The sequence below is a fragment of the Lotus japonicus genome, chromosome 5 (assembly GCF_012489685.1).
Source record: "Lotus japonicus ecotype B-129 chromosome 5, LjGifu_v1.2".
Taxonomy (NCBI): Eukaryota; Viridiplantae; Streptophyta; class Magnoliopsida; order Fabales; family Fabaceae; genus Lotus; species Lotus japonicus.
The window spans coordinates 51164318-51190564 of record NC_080045.1 but is presented as its reverse complement, the minus strand read 5'-3'; the positions used below and the strand labels follow the sequence as shown (position 1 = coordinate 51190564).

Here is a 26247-nt window from a genome sequence, read left to right as displayed (position 1 = left end):
GAGCAATTCTTCTAAGTGCTATTTCCTATGAAGAGTACCAGAAGATTACAGATCGTGAGTTTTGCAAAAGGCATTTTTCGAATCTCTGAAGATGTCTCATGAAGGAAACAAGAAAGTCAAAGAATCAAAGGCATTGTCTTTGATCCAAAAGTATGAATCCTTCATCATGGAGCCAAATGAGTCCATTGAAGAAATGTTCTCCAGATTTCAGTTGCTTGTAGCTGGCATACGACCTCTCAACAAGAGCTACACAACAAAAGATCATGTCATAAGGGTCATCAGGTGTCTTCCTGAAAGTTGGATGCCTTTGGTGACTTCAATAGAGCTCACGAGAGACGTTGAGAATATGAGTTTAGAAGAACTCATCAGCATTTTGAAATGCCATGAGCTGAAGCGCTCAGAGATGCAAGATCTGAGGAAAAAGTCCATAGCCTTGAAATCCAAATCTGAAAAGGCTAAGGTTGAGAAGTCAAAAGCTCTTCAAGCTGAAGAAGAGGAATCTGAAGAAGCATCAGAAGATTCTGATGAAGATGAGCTGACTCTGATCTCCAAGAGACTCAATCGCATCTGGAAGCACAGGCAGAGCAAATACAAAGGCTCTGGAAAGGCAAGAGGAAAGTCTGAATCCTCAGGTCAGAAGAAGTCCTCGCTTAAGGAAGTCACATGCTTTGAGTGCAAAGAATCAGGGCACTACAAAAGTGACTGTCCAAGATTGAATAAGGACAAGAAGCCAAAGAAGCACTTCAAGACGAAGAAGAGTCTGATGGTGACATTTGATGAATCAGAGTCAGAGGATGTTGACTCTGATGGTGAAGTCCAAGGACTCATGGCTATTGTCAAAGACAAGGAAGCAGAGTCAAAGGAAGTTGTTGACTCTGACTCAGAATCAGAAGGAGATCCTAACTCAGACGATGAAAATGAAGTATTCGCTTCTTTCTCTACCTCTGAACTGAAACATGCATTGTCTGATATCATGGATAAGTATAACTCCTTATTGTCTAAGCATAAGAAGCTGAAAAAGAACTTATCTGCTGTTTCCAAAACTCCTTCTGAACATGAGAAAATTATTTCTGATTTGAAAAATGATAATCATGCTTTGATCAATTCTAACTCTGTGCTTAAGAACCAGATTGCTAAGTTAGAAGAAATTGTTGCCTGTGATGCCTCTGATTGTAGAAATGAATCTAAGTATGAAAAGTCTTTTCAAAGATTCCTAGCTAAAAGCGTGGATAGAAGCTTAATGGCTTCAATGATCTATGGCGTAAGCAGAAATGGAATGCATGGCATTGGCTATTCTAAACCAATTAGAAATGAGCCCTCTGTGTCTAAAGCTAAATCCTTGTATGAATGCTTTGTTCCCTCTGGTACCATATTGCCTGATCCTGTACCTGCTAAAGTCGCTAAAACCCCCTCTTAAAAAGGGATCCTTCTCTATGACTAAATATCATGCAAATATTCCTTTAAAAATATCATGTTGAGACACCCAAGGTGATCAGAACCTCTGGGGTAACTAACAAGAGAGGACCCAGAAAGTGGGTACCTAAGGACAAGATTATCTATGTTGCAGATATCCTTGATAGCTCCATTGAAACACCAATCATGGTATCTGGACAGTGGATGCTCGCGTCACATGACGGGAGAAAGGCGTATGTTCCGAGAGCTGAAACTTAAGCCTGGAGGTGAAGTTGGCTTTGGAGGAAATGAAAAGGGTAAAATTGTTGGTACTGGTATTATTTGTGTAGATAGTAGTCCATGCATTGATAATGTGTTATTGGTAGACGGCTTAACACATAACTTATTGTCTATAAGTCAATTAGCTGACAAGGGTTATGATGTTATATTCAATCAAAAGTCCTGCCGGGCTGTAAGTCAGATCGATGGCTCTGTTCTGTTTAACAGCAAGAGGAAGAACAACATCTATAAGATCAGATTATCTGAGTTGGAGGCTCAGAATGTGAAGTGCCTTCTGTCTGTTAATGAAGAGCAGTGGGTATGGCATAGACGGTTAGGGCATGCCAGTATGAGAAAGATTTCTCAGCTGAGCAAGCTAAACCTTGTCAGGGGCTTACCCAATCTGAAGTTCGCTTCAGACGCTCTTTGTGAAGCATGTCAGAAAGGCAAATTCACAAAAGTCCCTTTCAAGGCAAAGAATGTTGTCTCAACCTCAAGGCCGTTGGAACTTCTGCATATCGACCTTTTTGGACCAGTGAAAACTGAGTCTATAGGTGGCAAGAGATATGGGATGGTTATCGTTGATGACTATAGCCGCTGGACATGGGTAAAGTTTCTAACCCGCAAGGATGAGTCTCATGCTGTGTTCTCTACCTTCATTGCTCAAGTGCAAAACGAGAAGGCTTGTAGGATTGTGCGTGTCAGAAGTGACCATGGTGGAGAGTTTGAGAATGACAAGTTTGAGAGTCTGTTTGATTCCTATGGAATTGCACATGATTTCTCTTGTCCCAGAACTCCTCAACAAAATGGTGTTGTTGAGAGGAAGAACAGAACTCTTCAGGAGATGGCTAGAACCATGCTCCAAGAAACTGGCATGGCTAAGCACTTTTGGGCAGAGGCAGTAAATACAGCATGTTACATTCAGAACAGAATCTCTGTGAGACCAATTCTGAATAAGACTCCTTATGAATTGTGGAAGAACATAAAACCCAACATTTCTTATTTTCATCCTTTTGGCTGTGTTTGTTATGTTCTCAATACTAAGGATAGATTGCATAAATTTGATGCTAAGTCTTCTAAGTGTCTATTACTCGGTTACTCTGAGAGATCTAAAGGTTTTAGATTTTATAATACTGATGCTAAGACTATTGAAGAATCTATTCATGTTAGATTTGACGATAAGCTTGACTCTGACCAGTCAAAGCTAGTTGAAAAGTTTGCAGATTTAAGCATTAATGTTTCTGACAAAGGCAAAGCTCCAGAGGAAGATGAGCCAGAGGAAGATGAACCAGAGGAAGAAGCTGGTCCCTCTAACTCACAAACTCTGAAGAAGAGCAGAATCACTACAGCTCACTCTAAGGAATTGATTCTGGGCAACAAAGACGAACCAGTCAGAACCAGATCTGCCTTCAGACCCTCTGAAGAGACCTTGCTCAGTCTGAAAGGATTGGTGTCCTTAATTGAACCCAAGTCCATAGATGAAGCTCTTCAGGACAAGGATTGGATTCTGGCCATGGAAGAAGAACTGAATCAATTTTCCAAGAACGATGTTTGGAGCTTAGTGAAGAAGCCTGAGAGTGTCCATGTTATTGGAACGAAGTGGGTATTCAGAAACAAGCTGAATGAGAAAGGAGATGTAGTCAGAAACAAGGCAAGGCTAGTTGCTCAAGGCTACAGCCAGCAGGAAGGAATAGACTACACTGAAACATTTGCTCCAGTAGCAAGACTGGAGGCAATCAGACTGTTGATCTCTTTCTCAGTAAATCACAACATAGTTCTACATCAGATGGACGTAAAGAGTGCCTTCCTAAATGGTTATATCTCAGAGGAAGTCTATGTTCATCAACCCCCAGGTTTTGAAGATGAGAAGAAACCAGACCATGTGTTCAAATTGAAGAAATCACTCTACGGTCTGAAGCAAGGTCTCAGAGCATGGTATGAGAGACTTAGCTCATTCCTTCTGGAGAATGAGTTTGTAAGGGGTAAAGTAGATACAACTCTTTTTTGCAAGACTTATAAAGATGATATCTTAATTGTGCAAATTTACGTTGATGATATTATATTTGGTTCTGCTAATCAATCTCTATGCAAAGAATTTTCTGAGATGATGCAGGCTGAATTTGAGATGAGTATGATGGGAGAATTAAAGTACTTTCTGGGAATACAAGTTGATCAAACACCAGAAGGAAATATCCATCAGAGCAAGTACACTAAAGAACTTCTGAAGAAGTTCAATATGCTGGAATCTACAGTGGCCAAGACTCCAATGCATCCTACATGCATTCTGGAGAAAGAAGATAAAAGTGGTAAACTATGTCAGAAGCTCTATCATGGCATGATAGGTTCACTTCTATACTTAACTGCATCTAGGCTAGACATATTATTTAGTGTTCACTTATGTGCTCGTTTCCAATCAGATCCAAGGGAAACCCACTTAACTGCTGTTAAGAGGATCCTAAGGTATCTGAAAGGCACCACTAACCTTGGCTTGATGTATAAGAAAACATCAGAGTATAAGCTTTCAGGTTACTGTGATGCTGATTATGTTGGAGATAGAACAGAGAGAAAAAGTACTTCTGGAAATTGTCAATTTCTGGGAAGCAATCTAGTCTCATGGGCAAGCAAGAGGCAATCAACCATTGCACTATCAACTGCAGAGGCAGAATATATCTCAGCAGCAATATGCAGCACTCAGATGCTCTGGATGAAACATCAGCTGGAGGATTATCAGATCCTTGAGAGCAATATCCCAATCTATTGTGATAACACTGCTGCAATCTCATTGAGTAAGAATCCTATCTTGCATTCAAGGGCAAAGCACATTGAGGTAAAGTATCACTTTATTAGAGATTATGTACAGAAGGGCGTACTTCTTCTGAAGTTTGTTGATACTGACCATCAATGGGCAGATATCTTTACAAAGCCCTTAGCAGAGGATAGATTTAATTTTATTCTGAAAAATCTAAACATGGACTTTTGTCCAGAGTGAAGATGAATCAGAACCTCTGACTATGATACTTCTTGATCAGAAGATGTCTAGTCCAGAAGGTAACTCAATCAGAGTGTGTGTACCCACTGGTACTGACTCTGAAGCTGAGACAACAACACGTGTGTCAGTATTTCTGATGCATAGTTCCTTGTGCCCGTGTGACAGTCTGTTATGATTGCGTGTAGATATGCTTCTCTCCTGTGTGTGATTTGTGTATTTTACGGTTACTATCTATCTTTAATTTTCAACCGTTGATCTTAAAGTGCTTTTTGAATCAACAACGGTTATTTGTTAAAACCCACTATACACACACGATCTCTTTCACTTCCGGTTTTTACTCTCGCTCTCTCTGCTTTTCAAAACCGCTTTTCTCGATTTCTCTCTCGATCTCTCTTCATCTTTCAACCTTCATCTTCTACCTCAAACCTTCAACCGCTTCAAAGATGGTGAGTCAAACCAGAAGATCTACTGCAGATGCACCTCAGTTCCCTCACATGGTAGTTGGTCTAGCAACGGGTCAAAGGGGCCCTGAGAATCCGACACCAGATCAAGGTCAAGCTCAAGAGCAGATTCTTCCAATTGCAGAACGGGGCTGTGCCGTTCACTGTGTATATGCTCCTGAGGAACTCCAAGTCCTGGCAGAATGGAGATTCGACCTCGACAACCTGGCTACAAATGGGTATGATCTTCGTCCTGAAGTCCAAGCTCAAGGTTGGGGAAATTACTTCAACAGACTTCGAGGACCGGTGTATGATAGACTGGTAAAGGAATTCTGGAAGCACGCCGACTGCGATGATACTCAGGTGGTATCTCATATTCTTGGAAGAAAGATCATCATCACGGAGAAGTCCTTCGTGAACTTGCTGGGTGCAGACACTGCTTATGGGTATCGTTTCCAACTCACGGAATCGAAGCTGAAACCCAGCACCAAGGACACAATCAACCAGGCCCTGTACACCACTTTCAAACCGGGCAAGACGAGTTACAAGGTGATGGACCTTCATCCCAAGCTCAGGATCTGGCACAAAATTTTGCTACACTGCATAAACCAGAGACCAAAGGGCAGTTCTCCAGACTACATCAACTTCAATCAGAAGGTGATGTTGTTCTTCATCCAAGACCAGAAGAAGATCTGCCTTCCCTACTTCCTGTTCTCCTACTTGAAGGAATGCATCCGGAAGTCTCGCACCACTGCCTCCATCAAGTCAGCCATCAAATATATCCCCTTTGGGAGACTGCTCTCAGACTTTCTCATTGAAAGCAACCTGGTGCAAGATCTGGTCAATGCTGGATGTGTAGAGGATCTGAGCACCATGGTCAGTGATGTCTTCACTGCAAATTCTCTGAAGAAGATGGGTTTGGTCCAGAAGAAGATTGCTCCTGCTCGTGAAGACACATCTTCTGAGATCAGAAGCAGAAGGATGCCTCTGAATGACTATCCTCTGTGGACTCAGGCAGACAATCCTGACGCCATCAGGTGCTATGTTGATGACCTAAGGGCTCAAGGATTCGAAATTGATCTTGATGATTTCGTCAGCAGACTGCCGCCAGCTCCAGAGTTTCCTTCTCCTCCCAAGAAGAAAGCTCAGAGGAAGATGATACTGGACGAATCTTCTGAGGAATCCGATGTCCCTCTGGTCAAAAAGAAGAAGAGAAAGCCTGATGATGGTGATGATAGTGATAATGAGGATGGTCCTCCTAAGAAGAAGAAGAAGCAGGTCAGAATCGTGGTGAAGCCTACTCGGGTGGAACCAGCTGCTGAAGTGGTCAGAAGGACTGAACCTCCTGCCAGAGTGACTAGATCATCAGCACATTCAAGTAAGCCTGCACTTGCTTCTGATGATGATTTGAATTTATTTGATGCACTCCCTATATCTGCCATGCTCAAACACTCCTCAAATCCCCTCACTCCTATTCCTGAATCCCAACCAGCTGCACAAACCACCTCTCCACCACATTCCCCAAGATCTTCATTCTTTCACCCTTCCCCTACTGAAGCACCTCTCTGGAATTTGCTTCAGAACCAACCCTCTAGGTCAGAAGAACCTACCTCTCCCATCACCATTCCATACAACCCACTCGAACAACCAGAGCCTACCCACACAGAACATGAACCCAGAACCTCTGATCACTCTGTCCCAAGAGCATCAGAACGTCTGGCTCTCAAACCCACGGATACAGACTCTTCCACAGCCTATACACCCGTATCCTTTCCAACCAATGTTGCTGATTCTTCTCCCTCCAATAACTCTGAATCCATTAGAAAATTCATGGAGGTCAGAAAAGAAAAGGTGTCTACCTTAGAGGAATATTACCTCACTTGTCCAAGCCCTAGGAGATATCCTGGCCCTAGACCTGAACGTCTAGTTGACCCAGATGAACCTATCTTGGCCAATCCTTTACAAGAGGCAGACCCTTTGGCTCAACAAGCTCACCCTGCCCCTGACCAACAAGAGCCTATTCAACCAGAACCTGAACCCGAACAATCAGTGTCTAACCAATCCTCGGTTAGATCACCCCATCCTCTGGTTGAAACTTCAGACCCTCACCTTGGAACCTCTGAACCCAATACTCAATTGATTAACATTGGTTCTCCACAAGGTGCCTCTGAAGCTCATAGCAGCAATCACCCAGCCTCTCCTGAAACCAACCTCTCCATAATTCCCTATACTCACCTCCAACCCACATCTCTCTCTGAGTGCATCAATATTTTCTATCATGAAGCCTCTTTGAGGCTCCGCAATGTGCACGGTCAGACTGACCTCAGTGAGAATGCTGAACGTGTGGCTGATGAGTGGAACAATTTGGGCACTTGGCTGGTGGCTCAAGTTCCAATTATGATGCACCTCCTGCATACAGAGGGAAGTCAGAGCATTGAGGCTGCCAAGCAAAGGTTTGCTCGAAGGGTGGCTCTTCATGAACAAGAACAGAGACACAAGCTTCTTGAAGCTATTGAAGAAGCCAAGAGAAAGAAAGCTCAAGCAGAAGAAGTTGCACGTCAAGCAGCAGCTCAAGCTGAACAAGCCAGACTAGAGGCAGAGCGACTTGAAGCTGAGGCTGAAGCTCTTAGATGCCAAGCACTTGCACCAGTTGTGTTTACTCCTGCTGCTTCTGCTTCCATTCCAGATTCTCAAGCTGCTCAGAATGTTCCTTCCGGTTCTGCTCAGTCAAGCTCATCCAGACTCGACATCATGGAACAGCGTCTTGACATTCATGAATCCATGCTGATTGAGATGAAGCACATGATGATGGAACTTCTGCGACGAACTGACAAACCTTAGTTTTAGGATCTCTTCTTTTTTCTTTCTTTTTCTTTAACGTTGTTTTATTTAAACTCTGTTCCTTTTCATTTATTTACTCTACTTTATTCGTTTGTGATTATCTATGCATATCTATATATATTTGTGTCACATATGTTTGCAAAAATCTTTTTATTCATCATATTTTTATGTTTACATCATACATTCTTTCCCTAAAGTCTAGAATGGAGGATCTCTCCTCATTTTTCTGCACTCCTGGCGCTGCTCTGACCTATCCTTCTCCAGACGCTCCAGTACATGCTGGATGTTGCTGAGCCTGTCCTCTAGCTCATCCCTCTCCAGAATCTCTTCTGCAGTCTTGAGCTTCTCTTCCAAACTTTCTTTTTCTTCCAGCAGCTTGAGTTCAAGCCGGCTGAGTTCTTGCACCTCCTCAACGAAGGCAAGAAATTCCCTCAGGTCTCTCTCCAACTCTGGACGCAGGTCCTCTTCCAGCAGTGTCCGTGTTAGCTCCGAGATGGTCGTCGTACCCTCTGGATGCCTGATGTTCAGGAACAAGTCCTCCTCAAAGGCCTTCTTCCTCAGCTCTTCTAGTGCTACGATGTATGATGCCATTTTTTTCCTTACTGAAAATTGTTCGCGGTGTGAAGCTTACCTTTCTCTCCAACGCTTTATATAGGCTTCACTTTCTCTCTGAAAGTTAATGCTCCTACGGTTTATCGAGGTTAAGTTCTTGGTAACTGACCCTTCTCTTTACTCACTTGACCGGTGGTAAACGTTCTTCTCTTGCATTAACTCTTCTATTTATTTCGCCTAACTCTGATTCTTGCATCGTTTTGATTTCCTTTAAACTTAGACCTTCTCTAAGGGGGAGTACCTTGTACTTCAAGCTAAGTTTTTCACACCCCAAGCTTTTTGCTTATGACAAAAAGGGGGAGTAAACCCAGTTTTTGATGTGTAAGATGTGTTAGTGTGATTTATTTTTCTTTTGGAGATTTTAAGAGTTCCACCTTCATGACCATAGATGTGTCACTGGGCAAATACAAGGAATACATTTCACTTCTTCTGAAGTGATTATAAGTTGACTCTGATACCCAAGACTCTGATACCTTGTCCATGACTCTGATTACTTATGCGCTCTGATTACTCGATTTTCATCTATCTCATAAGTTTTTCACTCTGAACTCTTATATTATTTAGCTCAGAATCTAGACTTTACTAAGGTTTTCATCAAGTATTAGATTCAGGGGGAGCTAAGCTCAGAATCAAGCAGTGACTTGAATTCAGAATGAGCAAGATAAACTATTCACATCAGGAGAAGTCTTATTCTATATCTCTAAACTCTGAGTGAATTCAGTTTAATGTTTAAGAATTGTTCATCAAAAATCTTAGTTTTGTCATCATCAAAAAGGGGGAGATTGTAAGATCAAGTTTTGATCTAGTAGTACAACTCTATGTTTTGATGATTACAAGTTAACCTTTTGATATGAACAATTGTGGTACTCTAACGTGTTTGTCTGAGTGTGCTATTTGCAGGTTCTGACCTCAACTCAATCTCACACAAATCAGAAGCACTGTGTATAAAGAGTGACCCAAGCAACGCTTTCGCATTCACCATGTTCAGTATGAACAGTGGAAAAGCTTTAGAAGTTCTGAAGTTATACAAACTCTGATGAGGACTCAGTCACTAGAAGTTCTGAAGATCCAGAAAGTCTGATAACCAAGAAACACTGAAGGCTCAGATGTTCTGATGGTGTAGAAGACTCTGAAGATCGAGAAGCTGAATAGTGGAAACTCTGAAGTCCAGAAGCAAGAAACTCTGAAGGCCATGTTCTTCCCTCTGAGTTCAGAATCAGAAGATACAATGGTCAGAGGATCTGTGCTTTCCCTCTGACTCTGATCAACCGGCTTCACAAGTTCCAATACGAAGCATTCCCCTGATCAGAAGTCTCCTAGGTTTAAAGGTCGCGTCGCTATCCAAGTACAAAAGCTACTGTACCTTCCTGACGACCTACCTAACGTTCTCAGCCACAGCAGAAGCTGGATTTTCCAGAACTGCCCTCCAACGGTAGCATTTCCCATGCATCGCTCAACCCTAATCCTTGGAGTATATAAAGAGGCTGAAGACTGAAAGAAACGGCTAGAAGCATTCACATACGCAAGACATATTCAAAATCTTCTAAGTTTTCTTTCATCTGAAATTCATTGAGTTTACTATTAGCTTTTTAGAAGCAAATCTCTTGTAAACAATTCTTTGATAAACAGTTTGTTTAGTTCCTTTAGGAGATCAAGGTTGATCGGATCCTAGAGAAGACTAAGAGAGTGAATCTTAGTGTGAGCTAAGTCAGTGTAATTGTTAGTCACTTGTAGGTTTCAAGTGCAGTTGTAACTCTTACCTGATTAGTGGATTGCCTTCATTCTAAGAAGGAAGAATTCACCTTAACGGGTGGACTGGAGTAGCTTGAGTGATTTATCAAGTGAACCAGGATAAAATCCTTGTGTGCTTTTCTATCTCTTATCTTTAGCACTTAAGTTCTCGAAAGATTTGTCAAAATCTTTAAGGTGGAAGTTTTATACTTAAAACGTTATTCAAACCCCCCCTTTCTACCGTTTTTCATACCTTCACATGTTACCTAGTAGTTCGCCTCTATTGTTTATTCGTTCATCGCCATTTTACTTTCGTTGTTACATCGCCATTTTCACGCTTCGCCACCTTTGTTGCCGTTTCAAAGATATGTCGCCATTAGTTATAACCGTCAATCACGTCTTTTCAACTGACGCACGTATCCTTGTTTTCCGGGATTTCGTCATCATTTGTTATAAATGCAATTTTCAGTTGTGCGTCTCGAGGAGTAATGTCTTTTCGCTTCCTACCTTTTCGAATTTCAAATCCCACAATCCCACAATCTTCCCCCACTCATTCTCTCTCCTCCTTTCTCTCTATAAAAACCCCTTTTCACTTTTCATTTTTCACTTTCTTAAAACTTTTGTTCTGAAAACCTTTTCACCGCAGCTTTCATTCTCTTCTTTGAACTCCGGTGAACCTTTTCTTCCTCCGGCCGTCGTCATTGCGCGGTGCTCCCCTATCGCCGACGTTCTCCTTTCTCAAATCCACAGTTCTTCCCCTGGTTAGTTTTTCTCTTTCCTGAGATTCTTCGTTTACTTCTTTTTTCTCTGACTCTGTTCATCTTCTTTCTTCTTTTGACTCTGTTCATCTTCTTTTTACTTTTAGTTTGTTCATCTTCTTTCTTCTTTTTATGAAACTGCCTCGCATGTCTTTACCAAACGCTAGCCTTTCTTCCCTAGAACTTTCTTCACCCTCCACGGAGGAGGAAGTTGTCGCCCCCTCTATAATTGAAATTCACTCCTCGCCTTCTACCCATGATGATTCCGGTCCCGCCGGCTCTGTAGACTCAATTCTCTCCTCTAATGGAGATTTATCTTCACCTGAATGGCGCTCTGACGTGCATTTAGTTGAAGATAAATGTCTGTTGCGTTCTATCTGGAACAGCGTTGGGAGCATTAATTCGCTTCGAATATCTGCTCAAGGGTTCACGAAGATAAATCCCGCCACCTCGAATAATGAAGATCATCTGTTAAATGTCCTCCCATGTGGCGAAGATGACTGTGTTCTGTTGCGTAAAGAACCAGCCGATGAATCGCCCGATTTCTTCTTTGTTTATGGCTATTTCTTCTTAGATTTGAACATCAAACTTCCTTTCTCGCCGTTTATATGTCACGTTCTTTCTTTTCTGAATGTGGCGCCTTGCCAACTCCAGCCCAACGCCTGGGGTTTTCTCCGCTGCTTTGAAATTCTTTGTGAACACTTGAGTTTCACTCCAACCTATCCTTTGTTCTTCCTTTTCTATAAATCAGTCACCACTAAACCTACTTCTGTGAAATGGGTTCCACTTTTAGCCCGTAAGAACATGAGTCGGTTTACCGCCCTTAAAAGCCATTACAAAGTATGGCAGAAAAAATACTTTAAAGTTATGGAGTCGCCCGAAATAAAGAACTTGTTCCTTGATTCCGACAATAACCCTCTCTTCCCTTTTTACTGGACAAAGAACCCTCGCCGAAAAATATCCGTTTCATACGACGCCTTGGATGAATCTGAACAAGGCGTCGCCGATTACCTCCGCACACTACCAGTAATTTCCGGTCACGACTTGATTGAGGCGTCGAAATCCGGCACTTTAAATCAATTTTTTAGTAAGTTCATAATCTTTGCACGTAACTTGTTTTTCTTTTTGTTCATGTATCTCGTCTAATTGGTGTTTTTCATACAGCTACGATGGGAAAAAGCAAGGTTGACGCGAACCCAATCAAGATGAAGGAGTACCTCGCCCAGTCTGCTGCGGCGGCAAAGAAGAGGGCCGCCGAAACTGAGCAAAAGAAGAAGAATGAAGGTACTTCGGGTTCTGACAACGTCAGGGACCCTAAACGTCAAAAAACTTCAAGTGCTGCTGGTGGTAGGCCTCTCCACCAATCGACTCTCGATCCAAGAAGTCATCCGGCTGAGAAAAAGAAGGGACATGACAATGTCCCGCCCCCTCAACAAGATTCAAGCGCGCTAATCAACCGCCCACCAACTCCATTTAACCAAGCTGGCCCTAGCTCAGCCATTGGTGGCGAGGCTCCTCCCCCCTTGCTGAACTTGTCGGATCCTCACTTCAATGGGCTTGAATTCATGACCCGTACTTTTGACAACCGGATTCACAAGGATATTTCCGGTCAAGGCCCCCCCAACATTGCTTCCGTGGCGATCCATCACGCGCTTTCTGCCGCCAGTACTGTGGCGGGAATGGCTCAGTGCGTGAAGGAGTTGATATCGGCCAAGAACCGTTATGAAAAGAAGGCGGCTGATTATAAGACAGCCTATGAGCGGGCTAAAACTGATGCTGAGACTGCCAACAAAAAGCTGAAATCTGCTGAGGAGAAGTGTGCTAAGTTAACTGAAGACTTGGCTGCTTCGGACCTGCTTCTTCAAAAGACCAAGTCTCTTAAAGAAGCCATAAATGACAAGCACACTGCCATTCAAGCCAAATATCAAAAGTTGGAAAAGAAATATGATCGCCTGAATGCTTCCATCATAGGGCGTGCTTCTCTTCAATATGCTCAAGGCTTTCTGGCGGCCAAAGAGCAGATCAGTGTTGTTGAGCCGGGCTTTGATCTTTCCCGCATTGGGTGGCTGAAGGAGATCAAGGATGGTCAAGTAGTTGGTGATGATGACATTAGCCTCGACCTCCTTCCCCAATTCGATGATGAGAGTGAGCCTGAAGAAGATGGCGAGGATGGGAATGAGCAGCACAGGAATGAGGATCAAGAGAAGGAAGATCCTCAAGCTGGGACAAGCCAGGGCAACAACGCCAACAACGAGAACCTGGCTTGAATTTGTTTTTATTTTATGAAGTTGAAATTTTTCTTTGGGCATTGCCCTGTCTTTTATTTTCATTCCCAATCATGTATGGGCGTCGCCCCCTTTTCCCTACTTTAAATGGATATCATCTTAAGTTCATTCGTTGTTTTAGTTGTTTCCAACTTTCGTTGTTACTTTGGTTTACATACCTTAGCCGATTTTTTGACGAGGCTTGGTTTCTAGTGGCCACTAGAATTGCCAAGGCTTTTAACTTTTGAAGGCGATACTCTCTTATTCCGAAAGGTTTACTCGCGGTATTGCATACCTTGATACGATTTGCATTGCATGAACTCGTAATATAAATTAAAAAATATATGCGATTCTGTTGAAATGATCTTTTCATTAATTTTCTTTCGTATGGGAACAATTGTCCCTTCATTACAAATGTCGCCTCATTAAAAACCTTTCCAAAGAAAGGGAAAAAGAGTGCGACTTCATTTACATTTGTTGTTTCTATTAACTAAAATACTGCTTTAGATGAGAGGCGTTCCATGTTCGTGGAACCTTTTGACCGCTTAGTTGTTCCAACTTATAAGCTCCTCCTCCAACGTCGCCTATAATCCTGTAAGGCCCGCCCCAATTGGGCGAAAGCTTGTTGTGCTTGTCAGGTATTGTGTTTTTTCGGAGCACTAAGTCTCCCACCCTCATTTTTCTTGGCACGACTTTTGTTGAGAATTTTCTTGCAACCTTCACTTTTCCCGCCTCATTCCTTATGTGTGCCTCCCGTTGTTCCTCTGGCAACATAATTAGATTTGCTATCAGATTTTCCCCGTTGTCATTCTCATTAAACCGAGCCACTCGCCAACTTTGGTTTTCTATTTCTACCGGGAGCATGGCGTCAGTCCCATAAGTTAAACGATACGGGGTTTCCTTTGTGCTTGACTGTTCAGTGGTGTTGTATGCCCAAAGAACGCCTGGCAGTTCCTCCGCCCAAAGCCCTTTTGCTTCATCCAGTTTCTTCTTTAACCCTTTCAGGATAACCTTGTTAGCCGACTCAGCCTGCCCATTGGTTTGTGGATGTTCTACAGAGGCAAATCGCATCTCGATTCCCATTTCTGCACAGAATTCCCGGGTAACACTACTTGTGAATTGGGTTCCATTATCCATTACTAACGCCATGGGGACCCCAAATCTACAAACGATCCTTCGCCACAGGAAGTTCCTGACCTTGGCAGCTGTGATAGTCGCCACTGCCTCGGCTTCTATCCACTTAGTGAAGTAATCAACCGCCACGATGATATATTTCATTTGTGCCTTCGCTACAGGGAATGGTCCTAAGATATCAGTCCCCCACATGGCGAATGGCCAAGGCGCCATCATGGTTGTTAATTCTTCCGGTGGAGCCTTGTGTAAGTCAGAAAAGACTTGACATTTTTCACATTTCTTAACATACTCCAAACAATCCTTCTTCATTGTTGGCCAATAGAATCCTGCTCTTATCACTTTTACTGCCAAGGATCGCCCGCCGATATGACTAGAACACACACCTTCATGGACTTCCGCCATTATTCCAAGAGCGTCCTTGGTATCTACACATTTGAGCATAGGAGACATGATTCCCCGCCGATACAACTCACCATCCACCAGTGTGTAGAAACTGGCTTCCCTGCGTTTTGTTCTCGTGTTCAAATCATCCTCCTTTGGTGGGTTCTCTAAGAAGGTCTTAATTGATTCCATCCAAGGTAGCTCGCCCTCACTGACTGACTTTACAGCTTTCAACTTTATTTCTACCAAATCAATGCTCGGGCGAGGCAGGGTTTCTTGAATGACTGTTTGGTAGTTGCCCAATCTCCCTGTGCTTGCCAACTTTGCCAACACATCAGCCCTCTCATTTTGTCCCCTCGGGACATGTTCTATTTTGATTTCTTTGACCTCCATCATCAATCTGCGCACCACTTCCAGATATTTGGACAGTTGCGGATCCTTCACCTGGTACTCGCCTTTCACTTGTTTAACCACTAACTGCGAATCTCCTTTGATAAATAACTTCTGGACTCCCAACTCAATGGCCAACCTTAAGCCGGCAATCAGAGCCTCGTACTCAGATTGATTATTGCTCGCCTTGAACTCGAACTTGAGAGACTGTTCAATGATCATTTTATCTGGACTTTCAATTGTTATTCCCGCCCCACTTCCAGTGTTATTAGAGGATCCATCCACAGACAGGACCCATTCTCCTTGAGTCTTCTCTCCTTCAGTGGGTGTTAATTCCGCCACGAAGTCAATTAAACTCTGGACTGTGACTTGGCCCCTTGGCTCATATTGTATGTCATATTCTGATAGCTCAACTGACCAGCTAACCAATCGCCCTGATAAATCAGGCTTCTGAAGTACTTGCCTTAAGGGAACATCAGTTTTAACTTTGACTTGGAAACTTTGGAAGTAAGGTCTGAGGCGCCTTGCAGTTTTCAGAATTGCCAAAGCCGCCTTTTCAATTTTTTGGTACCGCAATTCTGCCCCCTGTAAAGTATGGCTCACGAAATATATAACTTTCTGCTTTTTTCCTTCTTCCTGGAGCAACACCGTACTTACCGCCTTGTCAGTAACCGCTAAATAGAGCACTAATGGAACGCCTGGTGTTGGCTTGGAGAGTACTGGTAATGTGGCCAATGTTTCTTTCAATTTGGTAAAAGCTTGTTCGCATTCCTCTGTCCACTGAAACTTTGAATTCTTTTTTAAACATGTGAAGAACGGGGCCGCTTTGTCACCCGCCATTGGCAAGAAACGTGACAAGGCGGCCATTCGCCCTGTCAAACGCTGAACCTCCTTTACACTTGTTGGGCTTTTCATCTCCAAGATCGCCCTTCCCTTATCAGGGTTCACTTCTATTCCTCTTGATGTTAACATAAATCCCAAGAACTTTCCTCCCTGGATCCCAAAAGAACACTTCTCAGGATTCAACTTCATTTGATATGTTCTTAACTGAGTAAACGCTTCTTTGAGATCACCCCCATGATCACTAGCCCTGGCGGACTTTACGATCATGTCGTCCACATACACCTCCATATTCCTGCCTACTTGTTTTGAAAAAATTTTATCCATAAGCCGTTGGTACGTAGCTCCTGCATTCTTCAAACCAAAAGGCATTGTCTTGTAACAATAGTTCGCCTGATTGGTCATAAATGCTGTACTTTCTTCATCCGAGGGGTGCATCATAATCTGATTATAGCCCGAATAAGCGTCCATGAGACTTAAAAGTTCATTCCCTGAAGCTCCATCCACAAGCTTATCAACATTGGGAAGTGGGTACGAATCTTTGGGACACATTTTGTTCAGGCTTGTGTAGTCCGTGCACATTCGCCATTTCCCATTGGCCTTCTTGACCATTACAACATTGGCGAGCCACGTTGGGTACTGTACCTCACGGATGAAGCGGGCCTTGACCAATTTTTCAGTCTCTAATTGTACAGCCTTGTTCTTTTCTTCACTCATTCTTCGCCTTGGTTGGATGACTGGGGTCGCCCCTGGTCGTATGGCTAGTTTGTGAGTGATCACCTTGGGATCAATCCCTGGTACATCATTGATGGTCCATGCGAAGAGATCTAGATTATCACCCAGAAGGGTGATTAGTCTTTCCTCTTGTTCTGCTGTCAAACTACTGCCAATCTTTAGAAGCTTGTCCTTGACTTGCACCTGCTTAGTTTCTTCCAGAGGTTGTGGGCGAAAATCATCGGCATCGTCTCTTGGGTCCAAGCTAAATCCTTCTTGTGGGAAGATTTCTGTAATTCGATGGCTCTCCTTGGCGGCCTTTCGCCCATAGAGCGCCACGCTTCTCAAATAGCATTCCCTTGCTGCATTCTGGTCTACACGCAATATCCCGACCTTCCCGTTGCAGGCGGGATATTTAACAGTTAAATGAGCGGTTGAGATGACCGCGCAGACCTTGTTGAGGGTGTCTCGCCCCAAGAGTACATTGTAATTGGCTCTACACGCCAATACTAAGTACTTTACTTGAAATTTCTTGACAAACTCTCCTTCTCCAAAGGCAGTCGGAATTTCGACGTATCCCCGCACACTGACACGGTCCCCTGTGAATCCCACCAAAGTTCCCTTGTATGGTTTCAAATCTGATTCCTTTAGTCCCAGGCGATCAAAGGCGTCTCCATAGATGATATCCGCCGAAGATCCCTGGTCTAAGAATACTTTCTTTGTCACATAATTGTTAACCCTGATTGTCACCACAATTGGATCGTTGTCATGAGGAATTACATGCGCGAAATCCTGAGGGGTAAATATAATAGGGGAATGATTCACCCAACACTCGCCTTCGTTCGACTCCTGTACTGAGTGTACTGCCGCCACGTAGCGTTTTCTAGCCTTACTTGAAATTGCACCCCCGCCAAATCCTCCTGCAATAGATGAGCATTCCCCAACAGGATCGCCCAACTCTTCAACTATCTCTTTACCTTTGCCTTTGTCCCCTTGAGTGATCTTAGCTACCTCCGGCGCTGCTGTGTCTTTAACAAAGTTTGCCAAATGGCCAGCTTTAATCAAGCGATCAATTTCCCGCCTTAAATTCCAACAATTATCTGTCGTATGCCCCAACGCCCTGTGGTACTCGCACCACCTATTGGTGTCCACGTTAGCTGGCGGCCGCCGTGGGGGTGGTGGGTACTGCACAACGTTGGTCTGCCCAACTGCCCTTAAAATGGTACTTAAGGGTGCATTCAACTTAGTAAGTGGGACTGGCGTTGGCGAAGCACCAGGCTGACCAGCTGTGGCAGCAGTGGGACCTTGTGAATTTCTGTGCCATGTATTTTGAAAGCCAGGTTTAGAGTTTTGGTATGGTCCCGGTCTTGGTACACGGGGGGTTTGCGCTACCCTGGTTTCCTTCCCCGCCTTGGATTTGTCCTGTGAAACACCACCAGATTGAGACTGCTTGCGTCCTTCCTCTCTTTCTTGTTTCTTCTGATCATCTTGCTCGATCAATATGAACTCTTGAACACGTGCGCGAAGATCCATCATATCCTTCGCCGGTCGCCTTGTTAAGTCTCTATTCAAATCTCCCGCCCGAAGGCCATTTTTGAATGACGCCAAACAGACATCTGGATTTTCCTCCTCCAACTGCACCGCCATTTTGCTGAAGCGTGCCATGTAGGTTTTTAATTTCTCGCCTGGTTGCTGATGTATGCTGATAAGATCAAACATTGTTGCTTTTGTGGTTTTATTGGCGGAAAATTGAGTCAGAAACTTAGTGGACAGATCAGTGAAATTATCAATGGAGAAGGGCGGTTGTCGAATGAACCACTGCATCGCCATGCCTTTGAACGTGGAAGGCAATAATCGACATTTTACCGCATCCGTCGCCCCGCCGATCACCATTTTGGTATTGAAATATCTAAGGTGCTCCATAGGATCAGATTCGCCCGAAAAGGCGTCTAATGCCATGGTTTGCAGGTGCTTTGGAATGTCCACCCTAGTGATGGCTGGAACAAAAGGTTGAAATTCAACTACATCCTCCGCCTCCAGGCGTTGTTCTTGCTTAAAATCCTGCCGCTGAGTGAGATACTCAACTTGGGCTTGCAACTGCTCGTTTTGGGACTGCACCTTCTGTAAGGTATCTAACATTTGTTGCAAAGCCGCAGGCGTGATACCTGTCATTGCCTCTTGTGCTCTCCGTGGAGCAGTGGTTTTAAAATCTTCCAAGTTCACATATTCAGGCGGCGTTGAACGCCGCCGAACACCTGGATCTGATTTAGCGATCAGATCTGAAGGTCGTCCCGGAGCTGCATTCACCAATGACGCTGGCGACGGCGCCACTGAGTGGACCCCCTCCGAGGAAGCTTCCTGCTCTTGCTCGTCCAGTAAGGGACGGTTGGTGTTCCGTCCGCCGCCGCGACCGCCGTGTCGACCACCACCGCGCCGGCGATGATCGCGTCGACCCACGCCGCATGAACGAGTCTCCATGGCTCGTAATTCCTCCTTCTGTCACCGGAAGAGTTAAGTCAGAGCCACAGACGGCGCCAATGTTCTGTACTAGGGCAAGCTTACGTAAAAGAATGACAGAAAGTAAACCCTAGCAGAGCACTAAAATAGCAAAACTACCATAAAAGGAATATTCTCATTAATGCTGAAAAAGTTGGTTTCGTACAAGTGGATGACCTCCCCTTTTATAGAGGGGGTGGTCATGATATGGATCTTTCCTATATTTGGGCCTGACAATCAGGGCCCAAATCCCTGTACATATAAGACAAATCCAAAGGAATCTTCCAGCTGGCTTGTGGGTCCATCATCTAAGGGAGGGCAATGAAGCTCGTTGTGTCGCACTTCCCGCCATGGCTATCTTCAATGGTTTATTGTTTATTTTGGGCGGGACATAATCTTCTTTATGTCCCGCCCAGTCCAGATTTAATCTGACTTTCTTCAAACATTTCTGGCCCATTGTCAAAAGTGATGTGCTCCGATTCTTCCATGAATTTCACACTTCAGGGAAACTTGCTAAAGGGTTAAATGCAGCTTTTATTTCTCTCATCCCCAAACATCATCACCCTCAAACAGCGGCAGATTTCCGTCCTATCAGCTTAATAGGAAGCGCATATAAGCTCATATCGAAGGTGCTTTCAGCAAGGCTACAAGTGGTTCTACCCTCCCTAATTTCTGAAAATCAGTTTGCATTCACCAAAGGGCGGCAAATATCGGACTGCATTCTTATAGCTAATGAGGTGGTGGATTTATTGAATAAAAAGCAAGGAGGAGGATTTCTATTAAAGCTGGACTTCGCAAAGGCATATGACAACATCGATTGGGACTTTTTACTGGATTTGCTCAAGGAAATGAACTTTGGAGATAAGTGGATTACATGGATCTCAAATTGCATCACCACAGCTTCCTTAGCGATCTTAGTCAACGACACACCCACAGAATTCTTCAAGATTGAGAAAGGTTTACGCCAAGGAGACCCGTTATCTCCTCTCCTATTTAATATATGTGCAAACGGGCTATCTTGCTTACTGAATCAAGTGCTAGGCGAGGAGTTATTCAGTGGGGTGCGAATTGGCCCGGAGCTAGCTATTAATCATCTCCAGTTCGCAGATGATACCTTATTATTCTGTGAAAACAATCAAGAACAATTGGATATCTTATGTAACATAGTGGTCTCTTTTCTCTTCGCCTCGGGTCTGAAAATAAACTTGTCTAAATCTCTTATCATTGGATGCAATGTACCTAAGGAGACTACTAGGAGACTGGTTTCTACGTATGGATGGAGCATAGGGAAGTTACCAATTCTTTATCTTGGTGCTCCATTGGGGGGAAATCCGCGAAGAACTTCCTTTTGGGGAGGAATGTTAGACAAACTCCGAAACAAAGCTAGGTCTTGGAACTCAAAATATATCTCACTTAGTGGAAGATTGACACTGATGAAATATGCCTTATGTGCAATCCCCCTTTATCTTATGGGAAACTTCAAAGCACCGATTGGGGTTATAGGGGAAGCTGAGAAAATCTTACGAGCTTTCTTGTGGGGCAAAGATGAAGGAGGAAGAAAAATTGCTTGGATCCCTTGGGCCCTAATTTGTCAATCTAAAGAGTCTGGAGGCCTCGGTGTAGGATTCTTGACATGGAAGAATAGAGCTTTACTGCTTAAGTGGGCATGGAGATATGGGATTGAAAGACAAAGCCTATGGAGAAAAGTAATCACAGAGAAATATGGTTTGGACAGCAGGTCCATGATGCTTCACTCGGCAATGATAGAGGGTCGAAACTGGTCCCCTCAGCTGCTGGATATAATAAATTTACTGATGGAAGACTCGATATTAGCAAAAGGGCTCACCGAGGGTCTGTTCTGTGGTGTGGGCGATGGTAAAAACACAAGTTTCTGGGCTGATCCGTGGGCAGACTTTGAGCCTCTCAATACAAAATTCCCAAGAATCTTTGCTTTGTGTGAGAACAAGACTGCCATGGTTGCTGATATGGGGCTCTTTGTGCAAGGAAAGTGGATATGGGATGTGCCATTTAGAAGACAATTTTTCAATTGGGAAGTGGAAATATTTCAAAGCTTTAATTCCGTGATTAACTCCTGTTTCCCCTCTGTTGATTCCCCAGATATTCTTTTTTGGAGGTTTGATAACTCTGGATCCTTCTCTGTGAAATCGCTTTGTCTGTGGGCGGAAAAGAAAACTTTTGGTGATGATGTTAGACCCATTCCGACGCAGATTCGAAGGTCTCTACCCCCAAAAGTGGGATTATTGTTTTGGCAAGTGAATCTGAACAAAGTGGCTACGAAAGATAACCTCTTGAAAAGAGGTATTAGCCTACCGGATAATGGCTTGTGCTCTCTCTGCCAAACAACCTTAGAAAGTGGAACCCACCTCTTTCTACATTGCCCAAAAACATGGATTTTGTGGTGCTTTGTACTTGCTAGAGAGGGAGTGCAGTGGGCAATCCCAAGCTCCTTGGATGAACTATCTTCCCAGTGGGAATTCTTAGCTGCCGGTTCTGATCCACTTCTCTGGAACCTAATTCCCTACTCAATAGTTTGGACTATTTGGCTAGGGAGAAACGATCTCTTATTTCAAGGGAGAGACTTCTCCCCACTCAAGTTATGGGAAATGCTCAATCTGAGAATAGGATGGTGGGTTAAGAGCATTTGGAAAAGATGTCCTTATGATGCGCAACAATTTGCGGAAAACTTCTGCCATATCCGTGTTGAAAGAAATACCCCTAGGCCTCGTAATATGAGGTGGGTTCCCCCATCTGCAGGAATTCTGAAATACAATGTTGATGGAGCTTCCCAGGGAAATCCAGGTCGTTGCGGCATAGGTGGTGTCCTCAGAAATTCAGATAGAAAGATCCTGGGATTCTTCTCCATCAATTTGGGTCATGGAGGGGCAGCTGAAGCTGAGTTAAAAGCGATTTGGAAAGCACTTATTTTCTGCAATCAATTCCACTTCAGGGATCTTATCATTGAAAGCGATTCGACCGTTGCTGTCGGATGGGTCAATTCACACCGAAACAGGCCTTGGAAATGGGTTAATATATTAAACGAGATAGATTATCTGATGAAGGTGGTATCTTGCTTGGAAGTGAAGCATAATTTTCGGGAAACAAATGGAATTGCTGACTTCTTAGCCAAAAAAGGCTGCACTAGAACTGATACTATCTGGGTCTGTGAAAGCCTTCGTTAACAGCGTAGGGGCTGTTCTTTGCGTGGGTAGTTTTGGGGCTCTTGGTGCTCCAATTTGGGTCCTGTTTCTTGCGTCTGCTGTAATGTGCCCTTTTTTTTTCTCTTCTTTCCTTCGTTGCTCTGTTTCTCTTGTTTTTTTTTTTTTGTTTCTTTTCTGTTTTTGTCTTTTGCTTTTCCTTGTCTCTTCCACTTGGGAGGTTTGTTCCCAAGGCTTTCTCTTTTTAATATTATCTGCTCTTTATCTTTCAAAAAAAAAGTTTTTTCTATATTGGGGAATGCACTCTAGAATTTAACAACTTCAATGTTTGTTACTGTATACATATGCATGGTAGTTTTGTTGTTTAATCAACAGTGATATAGCTCTCTGACATAGTGTCATCTAAAGTTGCATACTTCACTTTGTTATTCTTGACCCTATTTTATTAGTTATAGCATCGTATTGAATGTTGTTTTTAGTAAAATATATACAAATTGAATAATTCTAAATAGTTAGTGTATATATTTTTTAAAAAAATTGTATATTGGAAAACACAAAAAGTTGTTTGAATTAATTTTTTGAATAGGTAACTGGATTTAAATTTAAGGCATTTATAAAAAAAATCACATGTTGACCAAAAATATGAAGAAAAATACAACAAGTTATCCAAGCACATGTTGATTTTTTTAAATTTTAGATTTAATTAGGATTTAAGTTGTTTATTTATTGATTTTTTCTAGGGTATTTTATTTTATTTTGAGAGTATTAATTAGTTTTTATCGTATTTTTATTGAATTTTTGAATTTTTATTTAATTCAAGATTTTATGAGTTTTTATTGTGATTTGCTAGATTTTGGTAGTTTTTATCTATCTTTAGTTAGTACCTTTTTAAATTTTAGATTTGATTAGGATTTAGGTTGTTTATTTCTTGATTATATCTTGGATCTTTTATTTTATTTTAGATTTATTTTGAGGTTATTAATTAATTTTTATGGTGTCTTTATTGAATTTTCGAATTTTTATTTAATTTATGATTTTATGAGTTTTTATTGTGATTTGCTAGATTTTGGTAGTTTTTATCTATCTTTAGTTAGTACCTTTTTAAATTTTAGATTTATTAGGATTTAGGTTGTTTATTTCTTGATTTTTTCTTAATTTGTCTTATTTTTATTAAATATTAATTCTAGGAAAATGGAGCTGATATGGTGTTGAGGGTCCGCAGAGCTACCATAGACACGCAGAGATTTGATGGTTGCTAGGTGAATTTGGCAGAGTTTCTCATTAGCTGTGGACTGCGGTGGTTTCTATATTGTTTCCATTTATCACCTAAGAGGAGTCTGTTTACTTAAATTTTCAAACTCATATTAAGATGTAACAGAAGGGAAAATTAATCAAGGACTGCTAAGTTAGTTAGATGTTATTATAGTAGTTACTTAGTACTAGGACGAGATGAGTTATAAATAAAGGGAAATCAAATTAGAGGAACACATTATGTAGCATTATATATATCTCATTATGTATGTCCTTTAGTATCTGAAAATATTGCTAAAGTATGGTATTGAACATGTCTTAAGCACAAGAGAAAGTTCTTCGTGCAACACATAGATAAAAAGTGGTTGTTTGTATTTGCGTATAATTTTCAATTGATATGTTTTAATTTTAAACTACTATAATGCTACCTACGTGAGATTTTATTTTATATAAAAGTATCATTATACTTTTTTATACAATCACTATATTCTAAACTAATTGATTGATATTATTTTAATAGAAAAAATTAATTTAATATAATTAATTTTAGTATTGTTTTCAAAATTGTAAGAGTGTCTATTTATATATGTTTATAACTATAATAATTGGATAGTATGAAAAATACGAGGAATAAAAAATATTAATACATATGTACTATAAAATTATGACATAAATTTATTAGCGCTAACAAATTAGAGTTACGAAATCTCACAGGGAGGAACATTTTATATGTAAAATGAAAATTTGTAGGAGTTAAAAAAAAATAATTCATTTTTTCTATAACTTAAGTGTATTTTTAATAATTTAAACAATAATTATATATTTATGTATTGTTACATATCTAAAACACAAAAGCATTACCCTTTATGCAACACGAGTATACATCTTCACAAACAAAATTCAGTTATATCTCACATATGCAAAACTTAAAGCTTTTGGCTTATTAACTTCTGTGTTTTTCAAAATCTTTATATTAGTTAATGAAGTGTATGCTTACAAAACACTAAAATTGAGTGTCTGAATTTGTGCTCTTTAAATATCTACATCTTTATTATGATTGTTCTTACATTCTTAGCATCTTAAATATTTTATAATTTAAAATATTAATCGATGTATCAAATACAATAAACAAATTCACCGTGCAACGCGCGGGTAAAAAACACTAGTTTATTATGAAAAAATTATTCTCGATTGTGAGAAATTAGTTTACATGCTCTATCCGTGTAGATTTTTTACAAACAAAACTATTCAACTGATTTTCATAAACCATCAAAAATATATTTTTATATCTAATTTTCAAAGTGAATCTCCCTCACAAAGAACGATCCACGGTAGAAATTCACTATTGAACCCGACAGCTCATGCCAACACTAATCAGTTTTTAGATATTTTCTCTTAGAAATTTTATTTTTATATCCAATTTTCAAATTCAAAACAAGATGAGTGGAAGAAGAGCGGAAGAAGAAAAGGGATGTGGGAGAAAAGGTGATCCAGACCTAGAATTTCTGCCTAGATTGTTGCCTGAGTGTGAGAGTGAGAAAACTAGAGTCAGGGATGGGTGGAATTTCTGGTTATAAATAATATTGTATTTTGTGGTTGTGTTGAGAGAGAAGATCACCGACCCTATTAAACTCGGCGAGTATCGCCTTAAGAAGGGAAAGGAGTTTCAAGGTTTGATTTGGCGTGTCCGATGGAGCACAAATGCTTGGAGCAAATATGCAGAATGTGTTTTTTGTGCTGGGGTATAATGTTTATACGTAGGGTTTTAAATTTAAGCTTTGCGTGCACTTATCTAAACACCCATGTTCCATCGTACAAGACGAATCAGGCCCTCAAAGTGTTCCCGCTTCCAAATGTGATGCTCGCCTCACACTAGCTCAACAAGTATCACCTAGGAACCAGAAAATTTCAAGGGCCAAATACGCCGTCCGATGGAATACTGGTGTCGTCTGTATCAAATACGCGTAAAAACAGTTTGTAGAGTGTGTTCAATCGTACGAGGCAAATCAGGTCCTCGAACTCTTTGCACTTTTGAATGTGATACTCACTTATTACACTTGAGATCAAATTGAAGACATGCGAACATAAATCAATAACTGAAGAAATGAAAGCCACAAAGAACAGAATTAGTCTTAAGACACACTTACGATTTTGCTGCGTTTGTGCGTCGGGCGAAGGAGAAGGACGGCGCGTTGGGGCAGACAAGGATGGAGGGTCTGCGGAGGATTAATGGGAAGCAAAAGAAATTGAGCCAGACCACAAAAGAAACAAACAACAACACAAAGATTTAGACCCTGAAGCAAAATTACAGCAAACTCCGGTGCAAATCCCTACAACCGGTTTTGGTCCCAGGATTAACACAGCCACGGTCTAACACTCGTGTACTCGAGGTCGACCGTATGGAGCCTTCACAAAATATTGCCAAGAAAATGATAGAATGAAATAGAGGAGAAAAGGGAAAAGGAATCAAGAGTACTCTCCACACCATACCCGTGTGTCCTCCATTTGTATATCTCACAAGCCGGTCATAAAAGCCATTCACTATAATGGTCATTGACC

The 26247-nt window shown here is 41.9% G+C and overlaps 1 protein-coding gene across 1 annotated transcript in view; it reads left to right on the top strand.

Annotated features, from left to right (window-relative positions):
- Window positions 1-26247, top strand: part of LOC130719736 (uncharacterized) — a 39998-nt gene that overhangs the window by 9143 nt on the left and 4608 nt on the right. The window contains exon 2 of the mRNA XM_057570345.1: window positions 19728-22440. Coding sequence (XP_057426328.1) covers window positions 19728-22440 — 2713 coding nt within the window. The remainder of the gene's footprint in view (window positions 1-19727; window positions 22441-26247) is intronic.